At 46.7% G+C, this 15,002-nt stretch overlaps 1 protein-coding gene across 1 annotated transcript in view; it reads left to right on the top strand.

Annotated features, from left to right (window-relative positions):
* Positions 1 to 273: 273 nt before the first annotated feature.
* The window catches only part of LOC144797780 (hydroperoxide isomerase ALOXE3-like), a 541,969-nt gene continuing 527,240 nt past the window's right edge, over positions 274 to 15,002 (top strand). Inside the window, exon 1 of the mRNA XM_078668542.1 lies at positions 274 to 458. Coding sequence (XP_078524668.1) covers positions 312 to 458 — 147 coding nt within the window. The 5' untranslated portion in view covers positions 274 to 311. The remainder of the gene's footprint in view (positions 459 to 15,002) is intronic.

Genomic DNA, 15,002 nt, shown 5'->3' with positions numbered 1-15,002 from the left:
CGCTTCCATGTGTTTAAAAAAAAAAACATTTTTTGAACGATGAAAAGACTGTCATATGTTTTACGTTTGTTGCACCATTTACAAACAACGCTTAAGGCTTAGCCCCTGCGTCGGGCTCTTAAAGCCATGCCGACCTTTGCCTCGACTTGCTAATTTATTGCCGCGCCCACATCTACCTGAGAGATCTTTATTCCGCCTCCTTGGGTGGATAGGGGCCGGGTGTGTATAAAGAAGCCAGCGCAGCTGCTTTCTTCACACAGACAAAGTATTCAGCCCGAGTGACCCAGGACCGCAGAGCTGCTCTCGAGGACATGGCTGCCTACAAGATACAGGTGGAGACCGGCACGGCCCTCCATGCCAGGACCCTGGACTCCATCTCCATCACCCTGGTGGGGTCCCAGGGCCAGGGTGAAAAGCGCCTTCTCGATCACTTTGGCCCTGATTTTATACCAGGAGCTGTAAGTAGACCTACGTGTTTGGTCGCGTGTGCCGGGGAGGGTGGAGACAGTAAGGTGTGTGATTTATACACTGACGTTTATTGTTGTAATCCTCATTAATTAGGGGGAGTAATGGTCGGCTTCGATGCGCTAGGAACTGAAGCTGAAATGGGTGCTATCACAGCAGACCACCTGCAGTTTTTAGGTCTCGGGCCGAGCATACACTGCGCAAGCAGTGTCGCGGAGCCAGAGTCCTTTTCCTGGGGTTTTGAAAATGGACCTGGAAATTCCACGCAGCTCAGTGCGTGTTATTTCCTAGGTCCATTTTCATTGGCCTTTGCATGCGTGTAGTTTTAAAACAGAACACGCAATAGGCCATGGGCGGTTGCGTAGCTCCGCCCATGGCTTATTGGTGTCTGTTACGCGCACCAGAGGCCATATGTCTTCAATTATCGCGGCCGTCACGGCCGCGATAATTGAAGACATATGCACGCACCACTCGACTGCGTTTTTTTTTTATGAGAGTAACTTAAGCTGTAAACCTCGCTTGTTGGTTCTGGAGATTGCTGGCGGCTCTAGCCTCTGCGGTCTGTGCCGTACTCAAGGCGCTGTAGCAGGAGTCCTGATGGGAGCAGGGGCGTGCCTGGGCTGTTAAACCTGATGACAGGCTTTGGCATACTGAACTTGAAGATTGTCCTTTTGAAGACCTTTGCTTGGCGGGCAGCAACGATCACTGAATTGGATAAGCCGGAAAAGCAATTCTGTTTATCTTGTGTGTTGCTTTTGTCTCTGTACCCCTCACAGATCTGGGTTTGTGTCCCAAATTGCCCTAAACATCCTGTGCCTAGGCATTCTCTATGCCACATTTGCACTTCGACTGCACACACACACACACACACACACACACACACACACACTCTCTCCTCCCTTTGTTTTCTCCACCTCGTCTTCTCTTTCTCCACACTCTCCCCCGCTCTGCCTCTGTGCGGCCGCACTCTACTCCACGCTCTCTGCACTCCCTATCCTCCCGGCGCCCGTGCTCCTCTGTTCCTCACTGCCCTCCTCTGCTCCTCTCCGCCCTCCTCTGCTCCTCTCCCCAGCCCACCCTTTCCACCCTTTGTTTCGTGCTCTGATTTCCCCGATGTGCGGATCTCCGCAGATAAAGAGCTCCTCACGCCTGCGGTCTCTTATCTTCACGCACAGGGACCGGCACCCTCTCCAGGGCTGACGTGCGGCCCCCGTCCTGTTATCTGCTGCATCGGGGTGAGGCGGGGAGGGGTGGCAGAGATGGCACAGGAGCGGAGGGCGTTTAGGGCTGTTTCACCTGTTGTTTCTTACTTCAGAACTCTGTCTACACCCAGGGCCTATTGTAGTACTCACTAAGAGTCATGCTCGTTGAATTCCTCTGTACTCTCGCCCCTGGTACATCACAAGCGGTCTCCTCTGTAGCCCTCGCTGTGTGTTCTATACACATGCTATGGTTTCCATGTATTCTGTTGGGGTGTTTTTTTCATTTATTTTTTAACCAGATCAGATGGTTAAAAACACCCAGCAATGCCAGAATCGGAATTTCACGGGAATACTGGATACACGGTCCACAGTAATTCATCAGCCCCACCTGGGATACTGGATACAGGATACAGGGTCTGCAGTAATTCACCAGCAGAGTGACAGCAGAGTGATAGTGACAGCAGAGTGATAGTGACAGCAGAGTGAGAGTGACTTCAGTGAGAGTGACAGCATGAGTGACAGCATGAGTGACTGCAGAGTGAGAGTGACTGCAGAGTGAGAGTGACTGCAGAGTGAGAGTGACAGCATAGTGAGAGTGACAGCATGAGTGACAGCAGAGTGAGAGTAGAGAAAAACCAAAGGAAATGATGGACGGAGCATTGACAATGCAAGCACTCACCCCCAGTCAACTGATCTGGGTTTAATCCATCACCGTTCTTTAGCCCACTCTGCCACCCCAGTTCAGACATGGCCATATGCAAATCAGTCTGACCCTGTGCCTCATGTGAACAGTCCAGCCCGAACTGCCAAGCCATGCCTTCCCTGGACTGGAAACAAGCTACCGAGGACCGGTTTCTGGCATTTCAGCCGTCTTCAGCCCGGCTTGCTTGAAACCAGTGGCAAAGTGAGCAAGGGATTCATGTCCGAGCATACCCTGCCAACTCATGGTGAACAAAGAAAAACCAAAGGAAATGATGGACGGAGCATTGACAATACAAGTACTCACCCCCAGTCAACTGATCTGGGTTTAATCTGGACTGGCTGGACTGATCCCATGAGACACAGGGTCAGACTGATTTGCATATGGCCATGTCTGAACTGGGGTGGCGGAGTGAGCTAAAGAACGGTGATGGATTAAACCCAGATCAGTTGACTGGGGTGAGTGTTTGTATTGTCAACGCTCCGTCCATCATCCCCTTTGGTTTTTCTTTGTTCGCCCTAATTTGGCAGGGTATGCTCAGACGTGAGTCCCTTGCTCACTTTTCCACTGGATTCAAGTAAGCCCGACTGAAGACGGCTGTAATGCCAGAAACCGGTCCTGGGAAGCTTGATTCCGGTCCAGGGAAGACGTGGCTTGGCAGTTCGGGCTGGACTGATCCCATGAGGCACAGGGTCGGAGTGATTTGCATATGGCCATGTCTGAACTGGGGTGACGGAGTGAGCTAAAGAACGGTGATGGATTAAACCCAGATCAGTTGACTGGGGGTGAGTGTTTGTATTGTCAATGCTCCGTCCATCATCCCCTTTGGTTTTAGCAGAATGAGAGTGACAGCATGAGTGAGAGTGACTGCAGAGCGAGAGTGACTGCAGAGTGAGAGTGACAGCATGAGTGACAGCAGAGTGAGAGTGACTGCAGAGTGCGAGTGACTGCAGAGTGAGAGTAACTGCAGAGTGACAGCAGAATGAGAGTGACAGCAGAGTGAGAATGACAGCAGAGTGCGAGTGACTGCAGAGTGAGAGTAACTGCAGAGTGACAGCAGAATGAGAGTGACAGCAGAGTGAGAATGACAGCAGAGTTAGAGTGACTGCAGAGTGACTGCAGAGTGACTGCAGAGTGACAGCATGAGTGACAGCAGAGTGAGAGTGACAGCAGAGTGAGAGTGACTGCAGAGTGAGTGACAGCATGAGTGACAGCAGAGTGAGAGTGACAGCATGAGTGACAGCAGAGTAAGAGTGACTGCAGAGTGAGAGTGACTGCAGAGTGAGAGTGACTGCAGAGTGAGAGGGACTGCATGAGTGAGAGTGACTGCAGAGTGAGAGTGACAGCAGAGTGAGAGTGACAGCATGAGTGACAGCAGAGTGAGAGTGACAGAAGAGTGAGAGTGACAGCAGAGTGAGAGTGACAGCAGAGTGAGAGTGACAGCATGAGTGACAGCAGAAGGAGAGTGACAGCAGAGTGAGAGTGACAGCATGAGTGACAGCAGATTGAGAGTGAACGACTGAGAGTGACAGCATGAGTGACAGCAGAGTGAGAGTGACAGCATGAGTGACAGCAGAGTGAATGTGACTGCAGAGTGAGAGTGACTGCAGAGTGAGAGTGACAGCATGCGTGACAGCAAAGTGAGAGTGACAGCATGAGTGACAGCAGAGTGAGAGTGACTGCAGAGTGAGAGTGACTGCAGAGTAAGAGTGAAGGCATGAGTGACAGTAGAGTGAGAGTGAGAGTGACTGTAGAGTGACAGCATGAGTGACAGCAGAGTGAGAGTGACAGCAGAGTGAGAGTGACTGCAGAGTGAGTGACAGCATGAGTGACCGCAGAGTGAGAATGACGGCATGAGTGACAGCAGAGTAAGAGTGAATGCAGAGTGAGAGTGACTGCATAGTGAGAGTGACTGCAGAGTGAGAGGGACTGCAGGAGTGAGAGTGACTGCATAAGTGAGAGTGACTGCGGAGTGAGAGTGACAGCAGAGTGAGAGTGACAGTATGAGTGACAGCAGAGTGAGAGTGACAGCATGAGTGACAGCAGAGTGAGAGTGACAGCACAGTGAGAGTGACAGCATGAGTGACAGCAGAATGAGAGTGACAGCAGAGTGAGAGTGACAGCATGAGTGACAGCAGAGTGAGAGTGAAAGACTGAGAGTGACACCATGAGTGACAGCAGAGTGAGAGTGACAGCATGCGTGACTGCAGAGTGAGTGTGACTGCAGAGTGAGAGTGACTGCAGAGTGGGAGTGACAGCATGAGTGACAGCAGAGTGAGAGTGACAGCAGAGTGAGAGTGACAGCAGAGTGAGAGTGATAGCAGAGTGAGAGTGACAGCATGAGTGACAGCAGAGTGAGAGTGACAGCACAGTGAGAGGGACAGCATGAGTGACAGCAGAGTGAGAGTGACAGCATGAGTGACAGCAGAGTGAGAGTGACAGCAGAGTGAGGGTGACAGCATGAGTGACAGCAGAGTGAGAGTGACAGCATGAGTGACAGCAGAGTGAGAGTGACAGCATGAGTGACAGCAGAGTGAGAGTGACAGCAGAGGGAGAGTTACAGCATGAGTGACAGCAGAGTGAGAGTGACTGCAGAGTGAGAGTGACTGCAGAGTAAGAGTGAAGGCATGAGTGACAGTAGAGTGAGAGTGGCAGCATGTGTGACAGCAGAGTTAGAGTGACAGCAGAGTGAGAGTGACAGAACAGCATAGTGAGAGTGAAGGCATGAGTGACAGCAGTGTGAGAGTGACTGCAGAGTGAGAGTGACTGCAGAGTAAGAGTGAAGGCATGAGTGACAGTAGAGTGAGATCTGCAGCATGTGTGACATTAGAGTGAGAGTGACAGCATGAGTGACAGCAGAGTTAGAGTGACAGCAGAGTGAGAGTGACAGCATGAGTGATTGCAAAGTGAGAGTGACTGCAGAGTGAGAGTGACTGCAGAGTGAGAGTGACAGCATGAGTGACAGTAGAGTGAGAGTGACTGCATGAGTGACAGCAGAGTGAGAGTGACAGCATGAGTGACAGCAGAGTGAGAGTGACTGCAGAGTGAGAGGGACTGCAGAGTGAGAGTGACTGCAGAGTGAGAGAGACTCAGCAGTGTGAGTGTTCCAGAGAGAGCAGGGTATGCTTGTGCGTTTACACGGTGCACTGACACACAGGAGCTAAAACAAAGAACAGCTGAACACGTGTCTTGGGAGCTTCATGGAGGCAGCCAGCCCTCTATGAGGGGAGCAGCAAGGAGGGGACGCCCCAACCAATCAAGCGCAACTACTCACAACCTACTGTACGATTACAACGCAGGGCAAAGGGCAGAGATAGGTCTTTTCACATTATGTAGGGTGAGCAGTGTGTGAGTGTGTAGGGTGAGCAGTGTGTGAGCATGCAGGGTGATCAGTGTGAGAGTATGCAGGGTTAACAGTGTGTGAGTGTGCAGGGTGTACATTGTGTGAGTGTGTAGGGTGAGCAGTGTGTGAGTGTGCAGGGAGAACATTGTGTGAGTGTGTAGGGTGAGCAGTGTGTGAGTGTGTAGGGTGAGCAGTGTGAGAGTGTGTAGGGTGAGCAGTGTGTATCTTCATGTATAGGTGCTATCCTGATATAGGGTATCTGTTACGAATTGTCACTGTAGGGACAGGATGCACACCTCGTATTTCAAACTTCACATACTTGTCTGACTTTTTCCGAAGAATGCGTGCAGATTGAGTTAAGTGCCATGCCCAATTAGCACTGGAATCATAAACGTCACTGAAGTGGGGCATCATCTCGCCCCAAACAATCGCACAGCTAATTATGCCTGCATAGGCAATAATGTATTTATTTATTTGCCGTAATAAATAGTAATCAATGATGTATGCATCTTTAGCCAGTAATAATATCACAATCACTAATAAGGTCGAGTCAAGTCTCAATAAATTACTCCTCGCTGAGCCCTTGGTAGCTTGGCAATGAACAGTCAGGCTTTACTTAGGGGACTGGTAAGAGTAAAGCAATTAATATCACCTAAACAGTGAATAAGTAAAAGACACAACACAATTAAAATCCCACATCGATTTATAAGGTTAGAAATCATTTTGATCTTTAAAATGACACCCAAATGACAAATCCAGGGTGGGGAACCAGAGATATGAATTTTTCAAGAATAAACCGTAGTATAGCACTCAAACGCATAAGGAGCCAACCACGGCTATCTGATCACGCTGGATCAGATCAAATATAAATGTTGAAGCTGACCACAATGGAGCATGGGACAGATATAGTCCCAAGATAGTCCCACTTAAGTTTTATGTTTTCAAGTTCTTGTGCCAAGAGTCCCATTTACTAGGAAAAGGTTCTTGGAGGCAAGGAGAGTGCCGCCGGGGCTGGTCACCTGGGCGTGAAGATCCAGTCGGGCATCGCAGAAGGGCAGTCTGGAGCCTTGCTGTGCTGATCCATGCTGACGGACAACACTTGCTGAGCAAAGAGATGAACTTGTGGAGGCACGTGCTGATTCTCTGTGCAAGCGGTGTGGTTCGGGAAAGTACTTCAAGGGCAGAAGACCTGAAGGCGCTTTTGGGGGGGGTGTGGTCAGGAACTTTTTGCAGACTGGTCAATGAGCAGTAGTCTAGTTGGTTCTTGGTTTGTTTGGAGAAATCACTGTCCTCTAGCTAAGGACTCAGAAGTTCTGAATTGTCACTTGGGGGCTAGGACTCATCTCCCACAATCCACCTGTGCAGTCTAGGAGAATCCAGTTGTAGCTGTACAGCCGGAGTAGTCATCTCTTTGGATGTTGCAGGTGTCTTTTACCAGTACTTCTACCTTTTCCTGCTCAGGGAGTCCACTCATTTTCCTTGGGTCAGGCACAGTACTCTTGTGGAGCCTTGAGAGTGCATCAGGTGCTGTCTTTCTGAGTGCAAACGTTCTGTTGTGCTGTTCAAGGGTCCAACAGAGCAGCCCTTCTTCTCTTGTTGTTCCAGGAATTGTTCTGAGGAGTTCCTCCTGCTCTACCATATTTATCCTCCATTCTGGGATGATGACGAGGGAGGGGCACCCCAACCAATAGTTGTGTCATATTTGTAATCCAGAATGCACCCTCCTTCAAATATAAAAATGGAGAAATTCTCTCCTTGAAGAATGTGTCTAGCTAGTCCAACCAACAGGATTGGCTAACTATTCTCTACACGCCCCTTCCAGCCCCTCTCCTAATATAAGTAGGGGGATTCCCATATGTCTGGGGATCAAGGAAGTGAGGCTGGCCTGGGTCTTGTGACATCTGTTTTCCTGCCTTTGAAGTCCAGTTTATCTCCCTGAACCCCTTCCTGTCCCTGGTTCTCCAGGAAGCAAATCTCCTCCCACCAAATGTCTGTATTGTTTCAGGATTAGGCCTTTTCACAACTACTCAGGGAGCAGCTTGGCTCCGCCTGCCAAGGGCTGGCTAACAATAAGAGGCTGCTACAGGGATTTTTTAGATAACTTCTGAATGGCAAATTCTAAAACTACTTTACTGTAATAGTTATATTAAATCCAAACTTGGCAATTTTATGGATCCATTATAACCATAATTTTGATACTTTGAGTCATGTTGCTAGCTAACGCCAATGAAAATTTAGACTTTATTAAAGTATAATACAGCCTTCCCATGTGCCTAAGGGGCCAGCACTACAATGGGGGAAATTAATTGTGCAGTGTTTTCCTACCAGGGCATATAAAACATATTTTATATTGTCCCTGATTTTTATAACAATGCGCACTACCTGTGCAGGAGAAAGATGGGGTCAGCGTGAGTGCTTGCACTGCTAGGCTGCTCATGTCGGACGCGTGATGATCGGCTAGCCGCCCTGCGTTGTTTGATGCGATGCCGGTCTGCCTAACGTACCGAACACAGAGGTTACAGAGAACGTGGCAACTGCTTCCCTGTGGCCGCGATTCTACTCAATTCCGCCTTGGACACCTGATCGGCAGTGAGGCGACCCGCAAGGCTTTCCTATATTTTTCTACAATTTCGCCGGATTCGCTTGTCTGGACCATCTTACATTCAATCGCCGCCGTGATTCTTGCTTTGCCGCTAGCACCTCTGGCACCTGCAGCTGCCCACAGATTATCTGGCAGTTTGACACCGCTCCTCTCCTCAACACAAAGACACAGACCTGACATGAGTGCCCGGGAGACACGGAAAGCTGGCAAACCGAAAACACTAGCTGATTCCAGGGATGCAGCACCGACCGAAGGAGCTACTAAACCCAGGCAAGAGGTCAGTGGTAACAACAAACTGTTGGGCAAAACAGGGGGGGGGCTCTGCCTAGAGACTTTAAAGATCCTGGAGCCATGCACCCCCCCTGGTGAAAATATTTTTGGGAGCCAAAAAACAGTTGTGCGTGGCAGGCAGCCGGGGCTCATGCTTGACCACCATCACTCAGGTCTTTCCTGATTGCTCGAAGAAGGGGTGGATGGGGCGGATGGGGTGGTCGGGACGGGAACTTAAAAAAAATGAACTGGCGCAGAAATTTCAAGGGCACTTTTTGGCACTCACATATTTTTACATTTACCTATTATTGTTCAGGGCAAGATCAAAGGACCTTGACTACTTTCTTTTTTTCTTTAGATGGCTAAGATAGATTCACTGAGAATTGTCTCTGCCAATATTTGTGGGCTGAATGATCCCTCTAAAAGGCAACATGTGGCCCAAAGCCTACGATCCCTAGGGGGGAACATCATTTGTCTACAGGGAGCTCATATAGAAGGCTCACAGAAACAGCTACTAGCTACATTAGGGTTTAAAGTTGTGATGGCCACTAGACAGGATGCCAAAACAAAATGGGTCGGAATCATGGTAGACAGAAGACTCTCTCTTAACATTCCCCGGGCTAAATCCGACCCACTGGGCAGATGGGTTATAACCGAGTGTCATCTTCCCAACAATCCCTCCTTTACTCTTTGCTCAATATACAGAAGTAACACTGATGACTCAGGGGTCATTAACCTGGTCTCAGGTGAACTAGCACACTGGCCCACCCCCATCATTTTGTGTGGCGACCTTAACATACATCTGCCCTGCAACTTGGAGGCCGATAACAAATGGAGGTACAAAGGTAGGAAGCCTCTGGTCTTTCAGGCTCTAGCTAACCTTGCTCAGGTCCATGGACTGAGTGACACTTGGGCCAGCTTAAATCCCACTCAGCCCGGCTACACCTTTTTTTTGGCCCGCACAATTCTTTAGTCAGATTAGATTACGTCTTTGTTTCATCCCTACTGGTTAACAACTGTAATATTGATATAGCACCCCGTTTTATGTCTGACCACAATCCCCTCATTCTAAACATCAAGGGATTTGGGAAGTGGAAGGAGGCGCACAGATGGAGCTTTGAGAAAGCTCTCTTGCATGATATTGTTACCAAGCACACATGCAAGGATGGATCCAGGAATTCCTGGAAATAAACATTGGCTCTGCCTCCTTAATGACTGTCTGGGACACTCTAAAGGCAGGGGTTAGGGGCAAAACCCTTAGGTCTTCAGTCTGTAAAAACAAAAAAGAGAAGCTTCTAATCAGCGACCTACAGGGGAAACTAAGGATAGCAGAAACTAAACTGGTCAAATTCATCCAAACATGACAAGATATTGAAAATGTTCAAAAAGAAGTAGTTCTGACCAAGGCTGAGATAGGGGCAGTCTTCGCTGAAAAAAACGCAGCCAAGTGGGCAAGTGCACGTAAAAAAAACTATGAGTGCAGTGATAGCATTGGGCATCATCTGGCCATCAGGACCATGAAACAGATTACCAGTAGTGAAATACACACAATAAAACTTTCTTCGGTGAGTGAGACCAACAATTCTAACTCCACACGGTAGGGATTCCAAGAATTTTATACCAAGTTATACACAGAGGAAAATCACTGTGCGATTGACACACTCGAAAGTGAGCTCGCTGGCTACCTCATCGAGATTGATTTCAGACGGCTCAGCCCTGTTACCAGTGAGCTACTAGACCTTACCTTACTTGGATGAAATTATGGAATCCCTATCAAGTCTCCCAGACGGGAAAGCCACAGGTATGGATGGCATTCCTGTGGAGTTTTATAAGATCTTTACCCCCCAAATTAAAACAATCTTCACAGATGTGGTAATTTCTATTTTCAACGGGGCTCCCCTTCCTGCTTCTTGGTCTAATGCCAGAATATCTATATTCCCAAAAAAGGACAAATCTCCATTAGAGATGAGCTCCTACAGGCCCATTACTCTCATCAACTGCGACTCCAAAGTCTTTTCCAAAATACTGGTATCTAGAATTTCCTCCGTGGCTGAGTCTTTAGTATCAGAATGGCAACATGGCTTCATTCCAAAAAAAGGTACAACGGAACATGTCAGGCAGGCCATCACTCTGTTTGATGCCGCACAAGCAGCCGGAGACCCGATGTCACTAACTCTGCTCGATGCTGAAAAAGCATTTGACCGGGTCTCCTGGCGATTCTTGTGGGCTGTCATGAGCAGGATGGGTTTTGGGCAAAAACTTACACAGGCGGTGCAAGCCCTGTATCTTAAACCTACGGCCTGTGTATCCATAAATGTGCAACTTACCGGTCAGTTTAACCTCTCCCGGGGTACCAGGCAGGGCTGTCCTTGCTCCCCTCTGCTGTTCGCCCTCTACTTAGACCCATTTGTTAAACAAATTGAAAGAAATGATGACATCTTAGCAGTCAGCTTCCAGGGCATCAACACTAAAATTATGGGTTATGCTGACGATCTGGCCATCACTTCTCCTGATCCCCTGAATACTATACTGGCTTTAGAAACCGAGGTTCAAAATTTTGGGAGATTATCAGGCTATGCCTTGAATAAAAATAAAACAAAATAATAATAAACAATCAAATTGCCTGGACTGATAGTAGGGTAGTACCAAAGGCTAAATATCTGGGGGTTCTAATGTCATCCAATATGGACAAAATTGTAACAGATAATTTAGTTCCTCTCGCTGCTCATACTAAGAAGGCCCTAAAGGAAATTGATAACTTGCACCTAACCCTTGTTGGCAGATGCAATGTCATAAAAATGACGTACTTTCCTAAATTTCTTTATTTCTTTCGTACCATACCCATGGAATTCAGCAAATCAAATCTGCTGAAATTCCAACACATTTTCACACAGTTTATCTGGGCATATTCCCAACCCAGGCGGGCATTAAGGCAGCTATCGTTCCCAAAAGAACGAGGAGGCTGGTCCTTTCCCAACATCATGCTATATTACTGGGCTTCAGTCTTGCAGTATAGTTCTGAGTTGGTAAGGGAACCATCCCTCCCTCCCGTACCTGGACTTGCCTCGCCCTTTCAACTTCTGCTGGGTGAGCAGCACTGAGGCTGTTTGCTCCGAGAGATCTCCTACGGATACTACAAACGCGTGAGATTTAAGACCTTAATGAACTCGCACAAAGTCTTCCAAAACATCCGCAGAATTTTCGGGTTGGGCAGATTTAACTACTATTCTCCCACTACTAATAATAGTAATCTCCCCGCTATCTTTGGAAAGTCCTATCTCTCAGACTGGCACAAGGCTGGCATCATGAAACTAGGTGATCTTATCACCAGTGAGGGAGTTAAATCTTTTGCAAACTCACAATCTAAATTTAGCCTGAAAAACCAAGACGCTTTTAAGTATCTTTCCATCTGTGATTTTCTCTCCCGGAAGGTTGGAGGTGCTACAAGGTTCATGGAAGTGGAACTCCTTAACACACTGCGTAACACCTTGCCCCCCCGAATTGGTCTTTTATATAACATTCTAAATAGACAAACCCTAGACTACCTACAAACCATAGCAGATAAATGCTACATAAAACTCGAATACCCTCACAGTATTTTTTTCAATTCTTTAGCCCTCTCTCAAAACATCTTACTGCCAGCCAAGCTGCAGGCACAACATTTAAAAACTATCTTTTCCCTGTACATTACCCCCAGTAAGATTGCTAAATGGGGAACAGGCAATCCATATATTTGCAACCTGTCCAAAACTTGCCCCATCACTCCACCGGGTACAGGAATTCCTAGGGGAAGTCACTACTCAGTCCATCTCACTAAACCCCACAGTTATCTTGCTGGGGACCCAGTCCGAAACCCCTAGGATCAAAAACGAGAGACTCATTTTCATCGCAATGGCAGTTTGGAGGATCTGCGTTGCCTCCGCTTGGTTGGACTCTGATTCCCCTTCATTCTCTCAGTGGCTGGCCTGGCTTGTGGCTACTTACCATCTAGAAAAAGCTGTCTATGCCAAAAAGGGGCATAAGAGTCGCAAAAAGGGCCTTGAGGTGTGGGGAAAACTAACATCTTGGCTGGAGTAGCCGGGATAATTTTGATAATTTTGATGGTGTTCTGCTTCTTTTCTTTCTTTCCTTTCATTTTTCTCCTTCTTTCTTCCTTCTTGCTTGCTTAAACTTTGTTCTTTCTCACTTGACTCTCTTTCCAAATTCGATAGTTTTGTGCCAATCAGATACTTATTATTTTTTTCTTGCTCATTCTTTCTCTGCGCCTTCCATTCAACATGCAGTTTCATAACATGGTAGATGGGGGGGTTGCTCCGTATTGAATTGTAATATCTTTGTATTTTCTTCCACTATTGTTTGCTAATAAAAAAACGAAAAGAAAAAAAAAGAACAATGCACATTACCCTTGGTGCATCTAGAGCAGACCTTGGGTGAGATCTATTTGTAACAGAAAGGTAGTTTTGGACTTTTGAAGTACTTTTCATTCCAAAGATGAATGTGGACATAGTTTTCTTTTAAAACCAGCCTCCAAGGCAGGTCTGGCTTTAAAATGACACCAGACAACAAAGCAGTGCAAAGTTAAGTGCATTAAATCCATTTGGGTCTTCAAACCTACTTGCCCTATCATATACTAGGGACTTACCTGTAGGTTGTCTTGGGAGTATGCCACCTACGAGATACCTTTTAAGTACAAAACACAGGCCCTGGGCCTGGTAGACATATCCCAGGGCACTTTTAGAGTCAGTACCCACCAGTATCAGCCAAAAGATAGGGGTGATCAGGGCAGAAAGGACGACTTTGCTACAAATATGTTGTCCAATCTGTATAAACTAGCTTGTTGGCACCCAAATGTAGTTGGGTACAAGATGTTGGTTCATCCTGTTCAAAAGGTGAAGAGCATCCAGTCAGTGAATGATGGAGCAAGGTGTGGGAATGGCCCTTGGTGGTTGCCAGTAAAGAGATTCACCTTTTCATTTAGAAAATCTTTAGTGGGGCAAGACTTGTAGCAGACCATTATCATGGCACCACAAATCTTGGTAACTAATTTTCACAGATCTACAGTAGCTTCAAACATTTAATCAATAGCTCATAGAAACACAAAATTAGAAATTATAAACTCTGAAGTCATATCTTTTTTGGGGGGAGAATAAGTAGTTTATCCCCATTTGAAAAAAACAGTAAGAAAAGTTGTTACTGCTTTGTATGTATATATGTATTTTATTTATATAGTGCAAACCTACCTGTCTAGGAGAAGTGCTGTACATTACATAAATGTAAGATATTGGGGTATTAGTTGAAGGGTAGAGTATACCCACCTCAAGTATTAACCACAATCCTTGTCGGGGTGAATCCTTAAAGTTATTAAATTATCCAAAGCTCAATCCACTGGTAGCTATAGCACAGAGCAAGCAGGCTTAATTTAGAGGGAATGTGTAAAGTATTTACACAGTACTCTAACAGTAATAAGTCAAACCACAAGAATCAAAAAACAATTTAGTAACAAATGACAAAAATTGGGTACATTTTAATAAATAAAGTGACATAAAAATGCAAAAAATCCAATAAAGGTTAAGGTTCAAAATGGCATTAAAACCATTAAGAGCCAACCTCTGTCATCTGGTTGCCCTTGACTGGTACTTAAGCTCAAGTTAAGATGGACTGTGATGGAGTGCAGGTCAAATACACAAACCAAGTTCAACCCATTCATCAGTTTTACTTTTGGGTTTAGTCTCTAAAATGGAAGTCAAAATCCTCTGCGGCACAAGGCAGCAGGCTGTAAATGAATGAATGATTCTTTATTTGTGTGGTTAATAAAAACCAATGCAAAAGGACGACCAATGTAAAAAGAAATAATTAAAATAGAATAATATATATACACATCTTATTCATTAAACCTCCTTTGGTATTTTTGTTTTATACAATGGAATTACTAATGGTCCTTTAGATACACCAAAGCAAACTTTCAATGAGGTCCAGACTGGGTAGGCCCGAATTCCAGATAATTCCCGTGTGCTGCCAAAGTTGACCTGTCATAAGAGCTGTGCGGGCTTGATAGATGAACTTGGCAAAGTTGGCTATGTGCTTCACTGTGTCCAGCAAGTATAACTGTTGAACAGCCTCATTTGTTATCCGCATGCCCAGTCGAAGAAGAATGGGCCTTAGATGGATTCGGCGGGCTGGCAGCAAGGCAGGACAGCGTAGCAAGATGCGAGTCAGCGATTTGCGCTTTTTTTGATACAGAGGTGGCACTCCGTAATGGCCGGGCTTACTTTCACTGAAATGTACAGACATTTTAGGGGAAGCGGATGTAGTCTGGCTGCAAGAATCCTATGAAGGGTTTGCCTCCCCACCGGCTGTGTCAGGTGTAGTTTTAGGCCATGTGATGTGTGAGGGAAACTTTGAAAGCCTCTAGTTATCAGA

The sequence above is a fragment of the Lissotriton helveticus genome, chromosome 12 (genome assembly GCF_964261635.1).
Source record: "Lissotriton helveticus chromosome 12, aLisHel1.1, whole genome shotgun sequence".
NCBI classification, from domain to species: Eukaryota; Metazoa; Chordata; class Amphibia; order Caudata; family Salamandridae; genus Lissotriton; species Lissotriton helveticus.
This window is presented reverse-complemented; position numbering and strand designations above follow the sequence as displayed.